Source organism: Garra rufa, chromosome 20, assembly GCF_049309525.1.
Source record: "Garra rufa chromosome 20, GarRuf1.0, whole genome shotgun sequence".
Classification (NCBI taxonomy): Eukaryota; Metazoa; Chordata; class Actinopteri; order Cypriniformes; family Cyprinidae; genus Garra; species Garra rufa.
Genome location: NC_133380.1, coordinates 6,406,330 through 6,430,732, shown reverse-complemented (window position 1 = coordinate 6,430,732; position 24,403 = coordinate 6,406,330). Strand labels below are relative to the sequence as shown.

Here is a 24,403-nt window from a genome sequence, read left to right as displayed (position 1 = left end):
TTTTAGGTTTAAACTAATGTGATTAATAATTGATTAATTAAGGTGATTAATGTGTGGTTATTATTGTTGTTAAATGTGTACGTTCCATTCTATATCTTTTGTTTGATTTTGTAATATTTCTTTGGAAAATCTAATTTCTGATGCATATAGTGTATAGTACATGGTTTTATGTACAATGAAAAATTGGTTAATACTGAAATGATTAGGTAAAAAATGTAGTTTAACTAAATAAATAAAAACATTCTATTGCTCAAGTTTTTTGTTTGAGCTTTGAGCTTTGTACTCAATTTATACTGTTTATCTTTTAAGACAGCAAAAAATATGAGAAAACAAAATATCAAAAGATTAACAGCAGAAGTTACTGTTATTATTTATGGAGTCTAACTAAATAATTCATTAACTGATAAGAAAATAATAAATAAAAAATTAGTCGACTAATATATATATATATATATATATATATATATATATATATATGTATATACATATAAATTAAAAACTTTAACTTTAATTTCATTATTTTCACCCACTTTCGATCTGAGACGGAGACTCCGCCCACTACTGGCTGAGCCTGCTGCCGTGGCGCTGCTGCCGTCTGACTGCTGTGACGTATGGTTCTGCTGTTCTGCAATCGGCCCTATCTCACTCCTACGGGAGTATAGCGGGACCCGAGGCAACCGACTGCGGCGCGGGACAAAACTTGATGGGCGAGTGCGGCTGTTCGGGACGCGGGAAAATAAAATGATTCGCGGGACCCCCGCAAAGTAGAAATATCTAAAAAGCAAAATATTGTTATTCATCTATTGCACAAAAGCAGCAAGAACAACTAGTATACAACTTACAGCTATGATTAGTAAGCACAAGGATAGGCAGTCATCAGAGGAGTTTAAGTTAGAATCCACTCACTGCTCAAACATTCTTGCACAGTGCTGAATATTGCATGCTCGCGAATTAAAACACACGAAGTGTAGACATTGTGAAAGATTCATTGTGCATAATATTCATTGTGTTAGAGCTTTATGAGATCGCATATGAACTGAGATGTCAACTTTAGCTTTGTCTGCTTGCATTCTGCTATGGATGCACACAGTAGCTCATGCTTGCTCTTCTGTTAAGAATAACAGTGGTTTGTGAATGTTGATGCTTAGCCTATATAACAAATATTTTATCAGGAGCGTTTATGCTGGGGTTTTGTGAAATTACGAGATGTTACAAAACTGTTTCATGTAAATTCAATTGATGTACTGAAAAAAAAACTATATAGGTTACTTTTATGCGGGCAGGAGCGGGACAAAACATGAATGTCGAGGCGGGAACTGAACGAGATAAACATATTTCTGCGGATGCGGGACTGAAAAATCCGTCCCGTGCATGTCTCTACATGCAGTGTTAAAATGCCCCCTATTGGTTAAACTCTGCATCAAACGTAATATAAGCATGAAGACGTAATATGCACATGAAGTGACCTGTCAAAAACGACTTGTTACCACATTTGATAATCGAAATAATCGCAGCTCTTGCGATTTGAAAATCGCACCCTTTGAAATCGCGATTTCGGTTTACAAACGATTAATCGTGCAGCCCTAATTTATATTTAATGAAATGGTCTGTTATTACCTTATTTGGAAGGTTCATGAATAATAATGATGAGCTCTGCTCTGATTGGCTGTTTCACAGAGCGGCTCATTTCAGTAGCTCGCAACTGGAGGAAAATATATGTGACCCCGGACCACAAAACCAGTCTTAAGTCGCTGGGGTATATTTGTAGCAATAGCCAAAAATACATTGTATGGGTCAAAATTATTGATTTTTCTTTTATGTCAAAAATCATTAGGAAATTAAGTAAAGATCATGTTCCATGAAGATTTTTTGTAAAATTCCTACTGTAAACCTATCAAAATGTAATTTTTGATTAGTAATATGCATTGTTAAGAACTTAATTTGGACAACTGTAAAGGTGATTTTCTCAGTATTTAGATTTTTTTGCACCCTTAGATTCCAGATTTTCAAATAGATGCATCTCGGCCAAATATTGTCCTATCCTAACAAACCATATATCAATAGAAAGCTTATTTATTGAGCTTTCATATGATGTATATATCAAAACTTAAGCTTATGGCTGGTTTTGTGGTCCAAGGTCACATATATTTAATTACGGAGCCAGAGGCGCTATTAATATGCGGGTCATTTTAAACTGCCGTTTTGAATGCACGATCATTTTGCTTTCACTCTTGAGATTTGCAATTGCACATGCTCTGTATAACTTTATACTACAGAGGCAGTGCTTGCCACATATTTTACAAGTTTAGATGCTTGTTAGTGATGCTCAGGATCTGTAAATCATTCGCCATCAATGATCAGGACTCTTACGTAATAGTCGCTGTTCTGTTAGGATTAGCCTATTTTTCAGTGGTCTTTTGCAAACACCAGATTTATATAAGAAGAGGAAACGATGGTGTTTGAGACTCACGGTATGTCACGTCCATGTACAGAACTGTTATTCATCAACTATGCCAAGGTAAATCCATTCTATGGCACCTTTAAGTTAGGAGCACAAGTGCTCCTAAAAAGAAAAATAAGCGTAGAGCCCTGGGCATGTAGGGAACACACATAGCTGAAATGCCTGTCGAAAGGGTATAGTTCTGATCTAACTGCATTGAGTTAATGTTTAAAGCTGATTTCCATGAGATGAGTCACTATTACTCATTTTAGACAACGTTCGCCTGCTAGCACCACGCACACACCTACAAACTACACATTGTATCGTGTAAAAAGGGCCTCAGGGTTGTAGGAGACAAAGAGCATACAGACCTGCCACAGGCTTCTCAAATTAACCCACCCCAACAGACTCTCTAGGGTTCACTTATTAGAGCCTCAGCAACAAGTAAAACCCATTGTAAGGCAGCCAGCTCCCTTATAATGTTTTCAGCCCACACATTCTCAAAGCATGGATCACGATCAGAGTCTAGATCTTGAAAATCTTGTAATTAATTATGCGCCGATGATCGTTCATCTTTGAGACACAAATTATTTTGGATGAAATCTAAAGACAGCAATGCAACTGACACAATAAAATAGTCCTTATGAAATTTTTGTTTCAACCTTAATTTTACACATTCATGGATGCATTGTGGTACTCTTGTGAACGCATGTTTAAAACTTACATGGAAAAGAAGGACTATTTTATCAATGTCCTTAATACCTTTCTGGTCTTTGAACATTTTAGTTGCATTGCTGTCTAAGCAGGGTCAGAAAGCTCTCGGATTTTATCACAAATATCTTAATTTGTTTTCCAAAGATGAAAGAAGGTCTTACAGGTTTGGAACAACATCAGAGTTTTTTCATTTTTGGGTGAACCATCTCTTTAAGATTTATATAACTTAAACTATTCACCAAAAATGTTCTAAATTGCCAAAGTTTTTTTTTTTTAACAAAACACAAGAAAACATTGGTAGCAGCAAGCTTAATCAAATTCCCTAAAATATTTAAAAAAACAAGCATGAATGGTAGAATATATACATATAAAATATATTTTATAATATACACTATCAGTCAAAAGTTTTTGAAAAGTAAGATGTTTTTAAAGAAGTCTTTTCTGCTCACCAAGTCTGCATTTATTTGATCCAAAGTACAGCAAAAATAGCTACATTTTGAAATATATATTTTTTTACCATTTAAAACAACTGCTTTCTATTTGAATAGATTTTAAAATGTAATTTATTCCTGTGATCAAAGCTACATTTTTAGCATCATTACTCCAGGCTTCAGTGTCACATGATCCTTCAGAAATTATTCTATTATGCCGATTTGCTGTTCAAGAAAAAAATTAGGGGAAAAATATAAAAATTAACACTTTCATTTAGCAAGGATGCTTGAAATTGATTAAAAGTGATGATAAAGACATTTATAATGTTACAAAAGACTTCTATTTCAGATAAATGCAGATCTTCTGAACTTTCTATTCATCAAAGAAACCTGAAAAAAATTCTACTCAGCCGTTTAACATAATTTTATGCTTTTTGAGTAGCAAATCAGAATATTAGAATGATTTCTGTAGGATCATGTGACTGCAGTAATGATGCAAAAAACACAGGAATAAATTACATTTTAAAATATATGCAAATAGAAAACAGTTATTTTAAATAGAAAACATTTATAAAAATGTTACTCTTTTTGCTGTACTTTGGATCAAATAAATGCAGGCTTGGTGAGCAGAAGAAACGTCTTAAAAACATTAAAAATCTTACTTTTCAAAAATGCTTGACTGGTAATGGGTATATATAATAAATACTTGTGAAAATCTGCAAGGTTGTGCATGGAAATACTGTGTGGGCACATCCCATTTTTCAACTCAGGTGAAGACCAGCTATAAAAGTGAAATTGGTTATTTCCACCTGCATGTGAATAACAGGAAGAGACATAGTTATGGGACATAACAGCCTTTTCATACAGAATGCCGTTTTTAAAATAGCAGTGCAGGAAACACAACATTACAATCTGCAAAGTGCATCAGAAATTCAGCCACTGGTACTTACCTCTAACACAAAGGACTTTACAGTAAAAATAACATTTATGCTTGTAAATATTCATGCAGTTTAGAATGCATGCTAAGATTTAAGAAGTTTTCAACTGATAATAATCAGAAATGTTTCTTGAGCAGCAAATCAGAATAAAAATGATTCTGAAGTATCATGTGACAATGAAGACTGGAGTAATGACGCTTAAAATTCAGCTTTGCATCACAGAAATAAAGTATTAAAATATATTCAAAAAGAAAAACGCTATTTCACAAATCACAATATTACTTTTCCTTACTTTCTAAAAACTGAACAGTAGTGCACATATGCCATCTGTAAGGGTCAGAACTTCTGTATAATAATCTGCTTACAAAAAAACTGGAAATAACGGCACAAAACCGACGAGAGAGTGCAACCCCCGGCGATTGTTGACGGTCCGCATCAAGGACATTAAGAAAAGCCTTGCCCCCTCAGGGCTAAGAGTGCATTAGTTGGCAGTGAAATCCCACTTTCCCCCGAAGCAAACACTAGAGCTCTACACAAATCCATTGCTATCCTCTATAGCGTCTACATTAAAACACAGAGTCTGTTGAAGAGGGTCCACAGCTACATGCTGCTGGGCTGCTTGAGCTTCAAGTGCATTAGGAATGTAACACAAGCACCTGGGAGGGAGAAGAAATAACGTCCGTCAGCAGATGCTGTTGCCGCCGCATCCCACAAGTCTGATAGGTCAAAGGGGTGAGACATGCGAAGTTAAGGAGATTACACAACCGGCGAACATATACTGCAACAGGCAAAATCCAAATCTCACAGCGTTTGTGTGGCCCAGCGGAAAGAGCCGACATATGTTCATCGCTCGACGTGAGCTTGCCGGGCAGCAAAAAACTGCTCCAATTAGACCTGCCTGCATCAGAATCCTTGATTATTTACTTTGTGAAAAGCTCACTGGCACAAAAACATCACGTAAGCAGCACTAATAAGTCTGTCGAGACTGTGCAGGCTGCAAATGAGAGGAGAACAAGGATGGAAATCATAAACTATTTAACACAGTGTGGTTCCAGTTATTTAATGATTCCATTAATGAGTCTTTCATTACTTTAATAATGCTTTCTGTATAGTATACTCTTTTTGTAAAATACCATTTATTATGACAAAACTGTATGTTTATATTAAAGCAGATGCTCACTTCTAGAACAAAAATGTACAGATAATTTACACACCCCCTTCTTCAGTCATAAAGAAATTGTTTTTTGAGGAAAACATTTCAGGATTTCTCTCCATATAGTGGACTTCTATGGTGCCTGCGAGTTTGAACTTCCAAAATGCAGTTTGAAAACAGCTTCAAAGGGCTCCAAATAATCCTAGCCAAAGAAGAAGGGTTTTATCTAGCAAAACAATCAATTATTTTCTAAAAAAATTTTTTTTTACCAATTTATATACTTTTTAACCTTAAATGCTTGTCTTGTCTAGCTCTGCGTGTGCTCTGCGTATTCTGGTTCAAGACAGTCAGTGTATGTCGAAAAACTCCAACTTCGAAAATCATACTAGAACGTGCAGAGATGATCAAATCCGGTTTACAAAAAAAAGAAAAAAAAAGAAAGTAAAACAGCGATGTAGGAGGAGAAAATGAGATGGGAGTTTTTCGACATACACCAACTGTCTTGAACTGGAGTACACGCAGAGATGGACAAGACAAGCATCTGAGGTTAAAAAGTATATAAATAGTTTTTTTTTTTTTTTAAATAACTGATCATTTTGCTAAATAAGACCCTTTTTCTTTGGCTGGGATCGTTTAGAGCCCTTTGAAGCTGCGTTTTAACTGCATTTTGGAAGTTCAAACTCGTGGGCACCATGGAAGTCCACTATATGAGCATTTAAGGTTAAAAAGTATATATATTGTAATTTTTTCTTTTGCAAGATAAGACCCTTCTTCCTCAGCTGTGACTGTTTAGAGCCTTTTGAAGCTGCATTTTGGAAGTCCACTATATGGAGAGAAATCCTAAAATGTTTTCCTTAAAAAAAACTATTTCTTTACGACTGAAGAAAGAAAGAAAAGACACGAACATCTTGGATGACAAGGGGGTGAATAAATGATTTGTACATTTTTGTTCTGGAAGTGAACTTCTCCTTTAACTAACTCTAAAGAATTACATCTTACAAGCAGTCCAGTTCTCATTTAATTTTGAGTTGACATGATAAAATGAATGAATGCATCGGTGAATACCTCTCAGACTGATTAAAACCACTAACTCATGAGTTTGAGACTGATTTTGGAGTCCTTTCAGATGGATTCATTAAAAAAAGACATTGACGTGGCAAGTAAGCACATTGCAAGATGTTTTGTTTATTTATAGTCTTTTCCAGCTCAATCTTTCTCATCTTCACTCACAAATTAGCTAAAACTCTCAAACTCTGTGCATCCAGTAACCGCAAAAACAACATTTACAGTATTTTAGGTACAGTGTTCAAAAGACATTCATTCACTGAAACCCTAAAGAACAAATCTTTTATATTTCAGGAACTACAGTTGAAGTCAAAAGTTTACATACACCTTGCATAATCGGCAAAATGTTCATTTTACCAAAATAAGAGATCATACAAAAAACATGTTATTTTTATTAAGTACTGACCTGAATAAGATATTTCACATAAAAGACATGAACATAGTCCACAAAAGAAAATAATAGTTGAATCATGAAAATGAACCAGTCCAAAAGTTTACACACACTTGATTCTTAATACTGTGTTGTTGCCTGAATGATCCACAGCTGTGTTTTGTTAAGTGATCATTGTTCATGAGTTCCTTGTTTGCCCTGAGCAGTTAAACTGCCTGCTGTTCTTCAGAAAAATCCTTCAGGTTCCAAAGATTCTTTGGTTTTTCAGCATCTGTGTGTGTAAACCCTTTCCAACAATGACTGTATGATTTTGAGATCCATCTTTTCACACTGAGGACAACTGAGGAACTTTAACTTTATTAAAAAAAGGTTCAAATGCTGACTGATGCTTCAGAAAAAAAAAAACTATGCATTAAGGGGGGGGGGTGAAAACTTTTGAACAGAATGAAAATGTGTACTTTTTTTGCCTTTTTCCCCCCATTTAGTACTGCCCTTCAGAAGCTACAGAAGATACCTGTATGTTTCCCAGAAGACACAATAAGTTACGTTTTCACCCCCAGCTCTTAATGCATGTTTTTTTCCTTCTGAAGCATCAGTGAGTGTTTGAACCTTCTGTTATAGTTGCATATGAGTCCCTCAGTTGTCCTCATTGTGACAAGGTGGATCTCAAATCATACAGTCATTGTTGGAAAGGGTTCAAATACACAAAAATGTTGAAAAACAGTTTGTGGGACCTGAAGGATTTTTCCAAAGAACAGTGGGCAGTTTATCTGCTCATGTCCTATGTCCTCGTCCTATGACTAAACAAAAAAAATAAAAAAACAGCTGTGGATCATTCAGTAACAACACCCACTCACTAGAGAGGATCTATTTCACCAAATCTTTTCTGATCAAGAAACAAACTCATCTACATCTTGGATGGCCTAAGTGTGAGAAAATTTCAGCATATTTTTATTTTTGGGTGAACAATTCCTTTAAATAATAACAAAAGATACCTTATTGTAAAAAAAAAAAAAAAATCCTGTGATAAAACACTTTTTTTCTTTGTTTACGTGCAACAAGAAGCACTTTCGTGCGTCAATGCAAAATTGCTTCTTGTAAAGAGAAACAGTACACACACACAGTCATTCCACCTAAATAACACTCTGCGTCTGGCACGGGTCTGCAGCGCTGATGGAACACCCGCACAGAATTATTATTTCCCTTCCCAGCAGCCTATTTCCCTCAGCCTCTACTCAATCACTGGCTGAAACAGGGGTGTCTGAACTCTAAAGGTGTCATTACAACAGAAGAGATGGAGCATGAATAAGTAGAGCAAAAAATGGTGAGAAAGACAGACAGAGACTACGAGAGAGGGAGACTGATTAAGTGTGAGAAAAGAGATGAGAGTGAGAATATTGAAAAAGAGAAGGGTTGGTCGATGGCCAACATGATGCTCATATACACAAATCATCATACAATATAGTACTAATGCAAGTAATCAACTAAAGTGGTCAGCCAATGGCAATGTTTGGTTCTAAAAGAAACTATACATTATCATCAAAGTTTCTGTACAGCCAGTGCTGACATCTGCAGACAGTTGACCATCTATTAAATCTAATAAAAGCACTGAACAGTGGCACTACAAGTAAAAAATGACTGCTTGAGTCTGTTTCGGTACAGACAATGAGCTTTCTATTCTCACTGAAACAGACTCAGTCTAAGCAGATCTATTGTCGACTGATTCATTTGTTGATGGAGGGTTAGATCTGTGCCGCCTGTGTATGATCTTTTTTTAAACCATATATCTACTAATTCACTAGTTCACTGAAATTAGTGTCATATACAACCAGAGACATCTGGAAGCTAAAAACAGACTATAAACAACAACAACAAAAAAGCTACATGAGCTTAAAAAGCATTACTTTTTTACAGAAGCTCATAAGAGCAAAAAAAAGAGGAAAAAGAGAGGGGAGGTTATTGAGGTTATAAAAAAAAATTAAAAACGAAATGGCAAATAAAATGGTGAAATATTCAGTCAATTTTCAAAACCAATGACTAATGTGCACAATCAAGTCAATGTAGGTCAATAAAACAAAACATATACATCAGCTACTGCTTATTATGGATATATTAACTCCTCAGAAAGAAATAAGCTCCTCAGCTACAGTTTTCTCATGTTAGAGCTAACGGAATAAACTTTACAAGAGGTTTGATTGCCATGTAATGCCACATCTTATGAAACCCCATCCAACACCCCAACACATTACCTCATTTAGCCAAAGGGCTTTGTTGAGGATAAACCATTTCATTTGCACCCAAGAACTGCCCAGGAATTCCCTAGCAATTTGCTCTTGTTGTGTTTGAGTAAATTGCAGAAAACGTGTGTATAAAGTACACACTTGGCATTAGCAACTACGCAGTTTCTCATGGGGAGTATTTGTTCTTGACGGAGGCTTTCAGTGCGTATCTCTGAACCATTTAAAGTGCTGAAGAGAAGACGAGTCCCTCGGAAGATGTGGAACGGAATAAAGTCTGTCCCTGGAGAGTGTCTCTAAAGAGACCGCTGCTAATTGTCTGACAACTGCAGCATGTTGCTTCTATTAATTCCCCAACAAGAGTTTAGAAGCGTTTCACCCTACTGCAGCACAGACTACAAATGGTGAAGGAGTCTGAAGAACTTAGTTTGACCAAAAATGATCCTTATGATTTAAAATTTGCATGGGAATAATTAAAAAAGCAGGAACGGTTTGTCCAAAAATTAAAATGTTAAAAATGGAATCACCCTCAGGCAAGATATAGATAAGGTTGTTTCTTTACAAGAAACTGATTTGGAGAATTATAGCAGTACATCATTTGCTCAGCAATGGGTCTTCTGCAGTGAATGGGTGCCGTCAGAACGAGAGTCCAAACAGCTGATAAAAACATCACAATAATCCACACTTGTAAAGTGAAAAGCCTCAAGTTTGTAGGAAACAAATTGTCATTAATCAGTTTTTTTTAACTCTAAACCCTCTCCGAAACAGTGCTTGATTTGTGCATATTTCTCTCCTCATATAGAAAATACATATTATTCACTAGATTCACTTTTTAGCATTAGGTTACAGTTGAAATTATTTTTTCTTTTTTTTTCTTGCTTTACAAGACATTAACTGATGGACTGGAGTGGTGTGGATTTATTTTGAATTATTGTGATGTTTTTAATCAGCTATTTGAACTCTTATTCTGACGGCACCCATTCAGTGCAAAGGACCCATTGGTGAGAAAGTGATGTAATGCTACATTTTTCAAAATCTGTTCTGATGAAGAAACAAACTCATCCACATCTCGGAAGGCCAGAGAATGAATAGATTTTGAGAAAATGTAAATTTTTGGGGTGAACTATTCTTTTAAATAAAAGTAATACATACAAAGTTATGTAACGGCAGACCCAATGTTGTCACCTTGTGTATGAAGCAATCTTGCGCTTCACTTATGCTTGGTTGTCTTAATTGCATCTGTGTTTCCTATCTATTTCTCTAGTAGTTTCTCACTTCCAGACAATAAAAACATCCTACACATAAGGCCAAGTCACACTTAACGCAAGTGTCACTTTTAGCCACCTCTGATTTGTTATCAGACCTCAGATGGAGGTGTTGAGTGAACAATATGTCAAACTATAGAGTCAATTAAGATAGAGAGCAGGTCTATTTATGGCAACAGCAACACAATTAACTTTTGTAATTGCAATGGCATCTAATCATTACATTATTACAAGCATGCACATAGAAAAAAAAATTGTTTAAAATAAAAACTGCAGAGCCTCACAGCAACACCACTATAAATGTTTAAGATTAGTGTAAATATCAAATTAAACACCAATTTCTACAATGTTAAAAATGTTAGGATTAAAAAAAAAAAAAAAGTCAATAAAACTAATTTAAGTTTCCAAAACTTTAGGTACAGCTGAAGCCAAATGTTTGTACACCTTGCAGAATATGCAAAATGTTAATTATTTTCTCAAAACAACAAGAGGGATCATACAAAATGCATGTTATTTTCTATTCAGTACTGAAGTGAATAAGATATTTCACATAAAAAAAAACATTTTACATATAGTCCACAAGAGAAAATAATAGTTGAATTTATGAAAATAACCCCATTCGATAGTTCAAATTTACAGTTTAAAAAAGGAAACACAAATAACACTCTTCGAATTTGAAGATCGAGGTAAATTTAACTTATTTTGTCTTTTGGGAAGCATGTAATAACTTCTGCAGCCTCTGAAGGGCAGTACTACAATGAAAAAAATATGACATTTAGGCAAATGAAAAAAAAAAAAGGTACACAAAGGTTTTTACCCCCCAGCTCTTAATGCATGTTTTTTTTTCTTCTGAAGCATCAGTGAACCTTCTGTAATAGTTGCATACGAGTCCCTCAATTGTCCTCAGTGTGAAAAGTTAGATCTCAAAATCATAGTTGGAAAGGGATCACACACACACACACACACACACACACACACACACACACACACACACACACACACACACACACACACACACACACACACACACACACACACACACACACACACACACACACACACACACACACACACACACACACACACACACACACACACACACACACACACACACACACACACACACACACACACACACACACACACACACACACACACACACACACACACACACACACACACACACACAAAAGAATTTGGCCTGAAGGTTTTTTTTTTTTTTTCTTCTGAAGAACAGCAGGCAGTTTAACAGTTCAGGACAAACAGGGAACTCATGAACAACTATCACTATAGCAAAGGGGGAAAAAAAAAAATCAGGTAACAACACTGTATTAAGAATCAAGTGTATGTAGACTTTTATTTAAGCTGAAAGGAGTTAAGCACAGAGCAAATATGACACTTGTGTAATACTTCTGAAGTGGAAATGTCCAGCTTTGTGCATGTCCATTCAGCAATAAACTTTAAACAAAACACTAGCATTCAAAAACACATGAATAAACAAAAAGTCATCCTTGAACAAGTATGATGCACTACGCTTGCATTTGAAGAGACCAGAAAAACTTGAGAAATGTGAGTTGTCTTATTCTTGCAGTCTACAGCCAGCGGTTTTCAAAGGCAAGGTACTTTTAAAGAACGTTATTCAGACGCAAGCGATGGCCGGTTGTAAAGACCAGGAAGTACGGTGAATAAAGGGAACCTAACAAAGAGGCCTGCATCGACTAAATAAGTTATATGAAAAGCATTCAAGGCAAACAACATAAAGCTCTGAAAGCTTTTGAATGAGCTAAAACTGAATCATTACAAAAGTAGTACAGCGAGGGAGAAAAGTACATTTTCAAAACCATTTCCAAGCTCATACGGTAAATAACTGGGACGAGTTTCATTAATATCTCTCTTGCACAGCTTTTTGGAGTAAACAAACAGAGATATTACAGGTTTCGGCCAATAGTAAAAGTATTTCTGCACCAGTTTTCCTTGGATCTCCAAACAAAGATGGAAAAAGATAAACTAGAGTGGATGCTCTAAACATCTTCTGTATGGTTTATGAAAATGGTAATGAGACTCATAAACAAAAGACTTAAAGGAGTAGTTCACTTTCAGAACAAAAATTTACAGATAATGTACTCACCCCCTTGTCATCCAAGATGTTCATGTCTTTCTTTCTTCAGTCGTAAATGTTTTTGAGGAAAACATTTCAGGATTTCTCTACATTTAATGGACTTCTATGGTGCCCCTGAGTTTGAACTTCCAAAACGCAGCTTCAAAGGGCTCTAAACGATCACAGCCGAGGAAAGAAGTGTCTTATCTAGCAAAACGATTGGTTATTAAAAAAATATATATATACACATTTGATATACTTTTAACCTCAAATGCTTATCTTGTCTAGCTCTGTCAAAATCATCCTACATTGCCGTTTACCTTTTTTTGTAAAGTGTGTTTGATCTTATTTACTTACCTTCACTTTGTAAACACGATTTTGAAGTTGAATTTGAAGAAAATGAGATGGGAGTTTTTCGACATACCCTACCTGTCATGAACTGGAATAAACAGAGCTCACACAGAGCTAGGCAAGACAAGCTTTTAAGGTTAAAAAGTATATAGGTTGTAAATGTTTCTAGAAAATAACTGATCGTTTTACTAGATAAGACCCTTCTTCCTCAGCTGGAATTGTTTAGTGTAGGGATGCTCGATTTGGGCAAAAACCATTATCATGATCATTTTGGTCAATATTGTAATCACGATTATTTAACACGATTATGACAGGGTCCAAAACTTTATATTAGTAATTAATTTAAATATAGCAATAGAGCAGAAAAAAAATAGACAAAAAACACTGCTTTTAAAATAAAAATAATGAATACTTTAATGCAAGTCCAAAGTAGTCTAACATTACTACAGAAACTAAATGTAATTATATGAATGTGCAATAAAACAGAGTCCTCACTGTAATAGTTAAACATGCTTTGTCTCTTACTGAAACTACTAAAGTCCTTCATTCAAGAGCAGTGAGTGATTTTTCTCTGTATTTTTACGTTTTATTAATATTAAGCACAGATACGGCAGAAGGAACATTTGTTGCCACTTTAGGTACGACACAGATCCAATACACTGTTACACGTGTATTTTCATTCTCAACTGTTTATGATCATTTAAGACATAACTGACAAGGGTTTACATGGATAATCACCAAACGCCTCATTTTAAAATATTTTTGCGTGTATTTGACCATTTAGGCAGCACCTTAAGCTAAAAGATAACTTTACATGTCTGTGATCTGCTTCATCTCTCAGCGCATACACAGAACAGCGCAAGTTTTCTTAAGCGCTATTACAAACACGAAATCAAAGAAACATTAATAAATCAAGCACGTTCCGTTTTATGAAAGTCACGTTACATGATTTTGCTGATTTGCACGTGAAATTAGGCTTTTGTGGAGGAGCGAAATCACACCACTGGTAAGGGGACGGAATGGGGGCAATAATAGTTTCATCTCGATTATTGCATTTTCATGATCGTTTGAAGGTTCAAACTCAGGGGCACCATAGAAGTCCATTATATGGAGAGAAATCCTGAAATGTTCTCCTTAAAAAATATAATTTCTTTACGACTGAAGGAAGACAACAGCTTGGATGACAAGCGGGTGAGTACAATATCTGTAAATCTTTGTTCTGAAAGTGAACTACTCCTTTAATCATAATAAACGCAATGTGGGTTTGGACACAAAATCCACACCTCATTCTTGATCAGGGTAATCAGAAACCCTCCCAAATACAACAGCAAGTTTCCAGATTCCAAATAATTGACATCATGTCACCCTTAGGTTATTTTAATGACCGCCTAGCTGTCAAGAGCCTAAGAACTGACCTTCCTTGAACCCTGGTGCATTGTCTATTACATAACATTTAAAATTATGTTTAATAACCTGTGAGAAAATTCCTAAAAGCACGACTATCCTCACATAACAATAAGAGCTTTCATGACATGCATAACTCGAAAGGCTTGTAAAATCCGAACAAACCGACCTGAATTTCCTCGTAGGCCTCGTCGACGGTGGTGACTTGGTGCTGTTCGTGTAAAGCAGGCTCATCGCAGAAGAAGCAAACCAAGCTCTTGTCGCTTAAGCAGAAGAGCTTGACCTTCTCGTGGTCCTTGCAGGGGTACGAGTTCCTCTGGGCGTTCAGGATGGCGTCCAGAGGGAAAGCGGCGTACCGCTCCACGATGTTGGAGAGCTTCAGGCTCGGGGAGAGAAGGGGATCCGTGAAGGTCCTCCTGCACTCCGGGCAGTCTCGAGTCCCGTGGTGCTCCTGTCTGCTCCAGTGCTCAGTGATGCACTTGCGGCAGAAGTAGTGCTCGCAGCCGAAACTGACTGGGTCTTGATAAATGCTCAGACAAATGGAACACAAGAGCTCGTCCTTCAGACAGCAAGCCATTTGAAGCTATGGAGGGGTCGGTCATGCACTGTGCAGGTTGCAGGACGCACGAACCCTGAGTTTTGAAATTAGCTGGGTTTTTTGAGGCTTGAAAATGTTCTGAAAAAGAGTGTAAACAGAGGGAATAAGTGAGACGGTTCTGCAACAGGCACACTTTGATACGTTTGATATTAGATGATTGGGTGTATAGGCTTTAGACATGGACTTTGTCCTAAATCATCATGAAGCGATGAGTGATTGTCGTTCAAAAGTATGGAATCAGTAAGATATTTAATGTTTATAAAGAAGTCTTCTATGCTCATCAAAGTTCCATTTATTTGATTAAAAATACAGAAAAAAAGGTCATATTAGCAAATATTTTTGCAATTTAAAATAACAGTTTATTTCAGTGATGCAAAGCGGAATTTTCATCAGTGTCACACGATCCTTCAGAAAACATTCTAATGTGCTGATTTATCATCGAATTGAAAACAGATGTGCTGCCTAATATTTTTGGGGGAACCTGTGATACTTTTTACATTGATGAATAAAACGTTGAAAAAAAGAACGTATAAAATCTTTTCTAACAACAGAAGTCTTTGCTTATCTTTGCTTATTTGATAAAATCACTTTATCAATTTAACACTTCCTCGCTAAATGAAAGTATTCATTTCATCAAGATTTCTATTCTAAATAAATGCTGCTATTTTTACATTTTTACTCATTAGAGAATCCTGAAAAAAGTATCACAGGTTCCAAAAAAAAATTTATTTGTATATTTATTAAGCACAACTGTTTTCCACATCGATAATAATGATAAATGTATCTTGAGCAGCAAATCAGCATATTAGAATGATTTCTGAAGAATCATGTGACACTGAAGTAATGATGCTGAAAATTCAGCTTTGCATCTCAGGAATAAAATAGAAAATCACTATTTGAAATTGCAATAATATTTTGCTTTTTTTCCTGTATTTTTAATCAAATAAACTCAGCCTTGACGCGCAAAAAAGACTTCTGTGAAAACATTAGAAATCTTACTGATGCCAAACTTTTGAACGGCAGTGTAAATCTGATTAAAAGTAGAAAAGAAAATGTTCATACTCCTTAATATAAAGAAAACTAATTTAAAATCTGATTATTTTCTGGCCTCACTGTGCAGGATTCAATAGGACCTTATGAAGCTTATTAAAAAAATAATTACACTTTCATTTAAGAATCTTAAAGGATATTCCCTGGCTAATTAAAGACATTAATTTCTAAATGAATTTTATACAGAGTGTTAATCAGTCACAACCAACTTAATCAGGAAACAAAGGAATCTTGTATTGAGACCCAAGCATGCATAAATAAATTTAATAATTTATTAACATATTTTTAATTAAGTTACACTAGCAGTCAAAAGTTTTTGAACAGTAGGATTTTTAATGTTAAAAGCAAAAACGGTAATATTGTGAAATAGTTAGTATTTAAAATAACTCTCTATTTTAAGCTAAATTTTCAACATCATTACTCCAGTCTTCAGTGTCACAAGATCCTTCAGAAATCATTCTAAAATGCCGATTTGCTGCTCAAGAAACATTTGTTATTTTTATTTTCAATATTTAAAACAGTTGAGTATTTTTTTTTTTTCATGAATAGAAATAGAAAGTTGAATAGTAAGATCCAAAGATCAGCATTTATCTGAAATTAAAAGCTTTTGTAACATTATACACCATACAATTCAAAACCTTGGAGTCAGTATATGTTTTTTCTTCAGGGAAATAATTATAGAAATTAACGGGTTATTTGATCAAAAGTGATGATAAAGACATTTATAATGTTACAAAAGATTTCCATTTCAGATATATGCTGTTCTTCTGAACTTTTGATTCATCAAAGAAACCTGAAAAAAAAAAATCTACTCTATGTTTTCAACATAAATGTTTTTTTGAGCATCAAAAAAAAGAATATTACAATTATTTCTAAAGGATCATGTGACTGGAGTAACGATGCTTTAAATTTAGCTTTGAAATCACAGGAATAAATTACATTTTAAAATATATTCAAATAGAAAACTGTTCTTTTAAATAGAAAATTATTTCACATTTTTACTGTTTTTGCTGTACGTTGGATCAAATAAACGCAGGCTTGGTGAGCAAATGAGACTTCTTTAAAATCTTACTTTTTTCTGACTTTAAATCTTTTTATTTTCCTGGTTTAAATGCATTTTATTTTATATTTCTATAATCGTGTCAAATCAATAAAAAAATGCATTTTAAAAAATAAAATTCTATCAATCTATAAAACAGGTTGATGAGCAAAAAAGACTTCTTTAAAACGTTAGAAATCTTACTGATCCCGAACTTTTGAACGGCAGTGTAAACCTAAAAGTAGAAAAGAAAATGTTCATACTCCTTAATATAAAGAAAACTAATTTAAAATCTGATTATTTACTGGCCTCACTCTGCAGGATTCAATAGGACCTTATGAAGCTTATTAAAAAAATAATTACACTTTCATTTAAGAATCTTAAAGGATATTCCCTGGCTAATTAAAGACATGCATTTCTAAATAAAGGATTTCAGATTAATGCCGTTTTTCTCAACAACAAAAAAAAAACTGAATTTTTTTTTTTTTTTACTCAGCTGTTTTCAAAATAAATGTTTTTTGAGCACTAAAAAATTAGAATATCAGAATGATTTCTGAAGGATCATGTGTCTGGAGTAATGATGCTTAAAATTTAGCTTTGAAATGACAGAAAGAAATTACATTTTGAAATATATTCAGTTCTTTTAAATGATAACTATTACACAATTTTAGTTTTTGCTGTAAGCTGGATCAAATAAACGCAGGCTTGGTGAGCAAATGAGACTTCTTACTTTAAATCTTACTTTTTATTTTCCTGGTTTACATGCATTTTATTTTAGATTTCTATAATCGTGTCAAATCCATTTTTAAATATAGCAATGCATTTTAAAAAAATGAAATTATTCAAAATGATATTCATTTAATTCATAACAGGTTCATTTTTGCACACTCAGTCACTCAGTCATTAAAGACTTCAACTGAACTCAATATAAAAAAAATCGAAAATGATCAAAATACATTTTCAATTGCTAACAAAACATCAGGTTATAAATACAGCCACCATAGACTTCCACTGAACTTAATTGGATCTTAGTCCATTTAAATCAGCGGTATACACATCAGAAAGCTCCTGTAACGTTACACCATGCCAATTGCACAAAAAGTTACGAACACCACTGCTTAGTTTTAAAAAACAGCTTTTCTCTTCCCTTTCTCAATTATTTTCTTTTTACTGTTTATCCAAGCCGGCTGCTAAATAATTAGCCAGCTAGCAGGATGTGTAAACAGATTTCCCATCTATTCAATCCTCTCAGAAAACTGACACTATCACTTCATTCGCTTACCGTAAACGGTCCTGACGCGTTGTTCACTGCAAACAGCCGACTGTCACATAATTAAAGGAGCGGGTCGTTGTTTTAATTAAACATTTTCATCACGTCAGATTTCTTCAAAGCTGAGGCGACCGACCGCACGCGCAGCTCCTCACAATCCCACTGCTCTACACTCGATCCAGAGGCGCACAGCAACGGAGCGAACCAACTCCACACGGGGGGACACACATTTATAACGGCGCGCTAATACAGCTCTCTCGGGACTTTTATTTGTGCTTTAAGGAAATTAGGTAAATTATTTATCTTTCGTTTGTGTTTATTATCTTGGCTGGATTCGTGACGGATATAAGACTTTTTTTTACAGGGATGACGGGTGAATCAATCCCGCTGCTGTGATGGTACAGGTCCGGTTTCCTCATCACTGGCAGAAATGAGCATATGATAATATCAGAGTGATTGCTCGCACTCTGCTGGTGTGTGTTTGTAGGTCGACGCGAAATTATATTATTTATACCGTGAGTTCAGCATACTATTAAAATGTTATAGAAAACATCTAAAATAATAATAACAGGTTGAGTATGTTATATTATAAATGTAAACTTATTTGATTTATATATTTATCTTATAAATCTAAAATATTTTTTAATTATTTTTATGATTTACTTATTTTTTCATGTTTTTTTATTTATTTATTAAATGTTTAAAAAATAAAACAATAATTAACTATCATGTGTCTATATATACTATTAATTTAAGATATATATAATATTAAACATTTATTAATATATTTATTTTATTTTATGATTTTATTTATTTTATTAAATATAAAATATTTATATATAATATTTAAAATGTATATTTAATTTTATTTATTTTATAAATATAAACTATTTTTTGTATATTTTACTTTTGTCATATATTTATTTATGTATTAAATGGTTTAAATATGTATTTAAAAACTAAAATAGTAATGAACTACATATGTGTGTGTGTGTGTGTGTGTGTGTGTGTGTGTAAAATTATAAAAATTTATAATTATTAACTATATAACTATAAATATAAAAAATAAAAAATATTGTATATTTATATATTTATTTTATGATATATATATATATATATATATATATATATATATATATAATATTTTATATTTATTCATAAATTTGTTATCATTTTATTTATATATTTTCATTTTTATTTGCATGATTTACTTATTTTTCACATTTGTTTTTATTTAGTAAATAGTTAAAATATTTATTTAAAACATAAAATGATATAAATATATATACACACACACACACACATAATTAATAATTATTAACTATATAACTATAAATATAACATATTTTATATTTATTTTTATTTATATTTTATTTATTTATTGCTATATTTTTATACATTTTTTATAATTTCCTTATTTTGTCCTATTTGTATTTATTTATTAAACAGTTTAAATATGTATTTAAAAAAAGTAAAATAATAATGAACTACTAAATAAATATATTATACAGCATATAATAAAAATATACAAAAATGTCAAATAAAGAAAGACTTATATATTATATATTTTGGGAAAAAGATTAATTTAAAGACTATTAATGCAAATGTATTTATACAACATAGAAGTATTTGTACTGCTTTTTTTAATCTAGACGGGATGATTTTTATTACAGTATTACATGAACTAGATTTTTATGAAATCTATCATTGACAATAAATAAAATTACAAGCAAACTAAAAAGCAAAAACATCCAGACACATTATGAGAATTCATAATGCACAAAATAAATAAATAAAATTAAAAAGTAAATATTAATAAAATAAAAGTAAATTAAACTAAATTAAAATGTCCTTAAATTTATACATCTATTTATTTAATTATTTGTTTAAGAAAGGAAACTTTCATATTCTTCCTGACATTTTCTTTTTTCTTTATTTGTGTATAACACTGCAGGCCGTATTTGCGAAGACCTCAGGTTTGCAAAACAGGTCTTGCTCAAAACTTCCTGGTGCATCACTGGTCAACTGCTGGACTGAATTACCACCCTTATTATTGTCAAAGCGCTCTCCAAAAAGGCCTTGCTTTACTCATGCACCCACATTTCCAGACACTGGCCTTGCATCTCACTTCAGAAGCTGACCTTTGACCAGCAAACCTTTGCTGAGTTATTCAAGCGCTCGTGGTTTGACTTGCACCAAAACACATTAAACAAAAAAACTAAAAAGACAAGGACGTCTTCTACACCTGTCCACACTTTACAAGAACAACCTAAACTGCTGATTCATAAATTTCCTGCATTTGTCAGATGCATTCATCAGCACTAGGCCTTGTTTACTTCTCAGTGTAGTTTCGGTGTGTGAAAATCTGAGGTTCTGTGGTTCACGTTCACGTTTGCACTCCACAGCTGCAGCGCAATCAATATGTGCAACAAACAATGCGTTCATTATGAAACCCTGCAACATAGATACTATCAGAATTCATTCATAGCTTGCATAGGTTTGCATTGGAGAAGCGATGCGCTTTTATTGGGTTGGCCGTTGGTTTGCTTCCATACCTCAACCTGATGTCAGGATTTCCTGTCACAGAGTGCAGCGCAAACAAGCCATTTCCCACAAACGGAGAGCTATCTCTGCTGTTTGCTTACTCATAATCATAACACTTGTGCTTTTAACACATTGGTGTGCTTTCACAACAGGGATAGATTAGTATGGAGAACGCAACTTACTAAAATGAGTCACCGTCGAGCACCTATGGGGTTTCGGTATGCATTGCTGGCTCTGTGGACTTTTTGAAAATAAACTTTCACATTTGCGCTAGTTTATTTAAGTTATCCAGTGACAATGTCCAACAGTTAACAGCTATGCTTTACAGGAGATTTATTCTGAGTCATTTCCAATGTCGCATTGCAATTTATTATTCATTTTGTGGTGGAAGTGACACACCAAACCGTGGGATGTAATCTGTGTAAAAATGTTTTTACACGTCATTTTGATTACATTTTTTACATTTTATATATTTTTATTTTATTTTTTTAAAAAAAGTATTTTATGATGGATTTCTAGGGCCAGAGAAAAACCATAAAACTATAAATAAGCATTTGCAAAGCTTTGAAAATAAAACTCAAATAAATGTGAAAAATACATTAAATGTAAAAAGAAAATGAAAAAGGTACTTTTAACTAATAAATAAATACTCTTTATAATTTAAAAAATAATGTGAAAAAATTGATTTACACAAAGTAAATCATTCATATGAATGGCTATCATTTTTTTTTTTTTTTTTTTTAAATTGTATATATTTTTATTTCATACAAAAAAAGTCTAGGTCTAGGACAAGGGTAAAACAATAAAATCTAAAAATAAAAATTCTTTGAAAATAAAACACATTAAATATTTAATTTATTAAATAAATTAAAAAGGTGAGTTCATTTAATAAAAACATTAAAAATAAAAATAAACTAAATAAATATACTCTTTTTTCTTTTTACATTTAATGTATAGATTTTATTTATTTATTTTTTATTTTTTTAAATAAAATACATTACAATGGATTTCCATATTGTATGTCTGGATAAGAGTCAAACACTAAAATCTATAAATAAAAAGACTTTAAAATGAAAACATACATAAATAGGGGAAAAATAAAATGTAATATAAAAAATGTAAGTTCATTTAATAAAATCATATACAAATAAAAAAAAAAACCCACATAAATCATTAATATGGATAACCATAATTTTTATTATATTTTTTTAAATTTAATTTTATTTTTTATTAGTATTTTATGATGTATTTCCATACTGTAAATCTAGGTATATGACTCAAAAGCTATAAATAAAAAGGCTTTGAAAATAAAACTCAAATAAAAGGGAAAAAATACATTTTAAAAATTTAAAATTAAAATGAAAAAGGTCCGTTTGTTTAATAAAACATATACAATAAAAATTAAAAAATAATTTTCAAAAAATATACTCTCATATGAATGACCATTTATTTATTTATATATATATATATATATATATATATATATATATATATATATATAATTTTGATTTAAATTTTGTTATTTTTTTATTAATTATATTATTTTTTTTAATATATATATATTTTATGATGGATGATTAAAATGTAATAACTATAAGTTAATTTAATAAAAAACATACAATTTAATATTTTTTTAAAATATACTATTTGTAGTATAACCCATGTAAAAATTGGATCTACACATAATAAATCATTTATATGAATGATCATAATTCAATTTAAGATTTACAAATTTTAAAAAAATAAAATAAAAAAGGTAAATTAATTATATATATGTATATATATATATATATATATATATATATATAAATATAATAAATATATATAACTATAACTATATATAACTATAATTAAATTTTTTTATCATCTTAAATCTATGCATAAAAAGATTTTGAAAACACAATTAAAATATATATATATATATATATATATATATATATATATATATATATATATATATATAATGATGGACTTTATACATAAAAACTTCCATACATAAAAACAATAAAATGATATACATAACATTATATAAAAAGAAAAAAAGAGAAAAACAAATAATAATATTGACCTTACTTGCCCCAAAAAGTGCTTCTAGATTCCCATACTTTCATACTTCTGCTCAACTTCTGAATAAATCAAGTAATTACTCAGTAAGCTACAAATGAAAACCAGGTTTCCTGAACCAATCCCACAACAAACAGCCTGTGGCTTACTGAAGACTTTGTTCCACGCTCAGAAGAAGAAAGCAGCACACTCCAGAGTTCAAATGAGCAGCGCAATATCGACGTGGGAGTACAGCAACCTTCACAAGAGCCGTAGAGGGCATGATCAATATTTAATCAGCTCCTAAAGAGATACTTCTCTCTGATTCCATAAGTCGGTTAACACCTGTATTGATCCACCGCTGGAGGCTTTCCTCCGGCCTCATATTAAAGACGCTTTAATCTTAAACTGCTTTTGTCCTGGTGCTCTATATAATGGATGTTCTGGAAAGAAGAACCAGTTTGGTCTTGACTAGACTGTAGTTTGAGAGTTTGAGCACAGTTGACAGCCTAAGAGATTGCTGTAAAGGGAAATATAGAAATCAGGACATTTCTAAGTCACTCAAATTGAATTATAACCTGTTTTATTGTCCACCAGATAAATAAAAGAAAAAAATAATGCTTTTAAAGAAACAGTTCACAAAATTTGCTGAAAATATTAATGCTGGTATTTTAGCTGAAAGCATGGATTTGATGTTAAAAATGATTCTGAATGATTCCTGCAATGTTTTTATCAGCTGTTTGGATTCTCATTCTGACGGCACCCATTCACTGCAGAGGATCCATTGGTGAGCAAATATTGAGAAAATTGCCTTTAAAGTTGTCCAAATGAAGTTCTTAGCAATGCATATTACTAATCAAAAATTAAGTTTTGATACATTTACAGTATGAAATTGACAAAATATCTTCAAGGAACATGATCTTTTACTCAATATCCAAATTATTTTTAGCATAAAAGAAAAACTGATAATTTTGACCCAATGTTTTGTTGGCTACTGATGTTTCTATCAGCTGTTTGGACTCTCATTCTGACGGCACCCATTCACTGTATAGGATCCATTGGCGAGCAACTGATGCTAATGCAACAATTTGAAAATCTACAATCTGAGGATGCAAAAAATTCCAAATATTGAGAAAATCGCCTTTAAAGTTGTCCAAATGAAGTTCTTAGCAATGCATATTACTAATCAAAAATTAAGTTTTGATATATTTACAGTAGGAAATTGACTAAATATCTTCAAGGAACATGATCTTTTACTCAATATCCAAATTATTTTTAGCATAAAAGAAAAACCGATAATTTTGACCCAATGTTTTGTTGGCTACTGATGTTTCTATCAGCTGTTTGGACTCTCATTCTGACGGCACCCATT

The 24,403-nt window shown here is 32.7% G+C and overlaps 1 protein-coding gene across 2 annotated transcripts in view; it reads right to left on the bottom strand.

Annotated features, from left to right (window-relative positions):
- The window catches only part of LOC141293723 (E3 ubiquitin-protein ligase TRIM62-like), a 64,568-nt gene extending 45,977 nt beyond the window's left edge, over positions 1-18,591 (bottom strand). For both annotated transcript variants that reach the window (XR_012340805.1, XM_073825778.1), the window contains exons 1-2: positions 18,457-18,591; positions 14,657-15,163 (exon numbers count right to left, since the gene is read on the bottom strand). Coding sequence is in view for 1 of the 2 variants with exons in the window: in XM_073825778.1 (XP_073681879.1) it covers positions 14,657-15,064 (408 nt within the window). In the remaining variant the exon portion in view is untranslated. The remainder of the gene's footprint in view (positions 1-14,656; positions 15,164-18,456) is intronic.
- Positions 18,592-24,403: the final 5,812 nt, after the last annotated feature.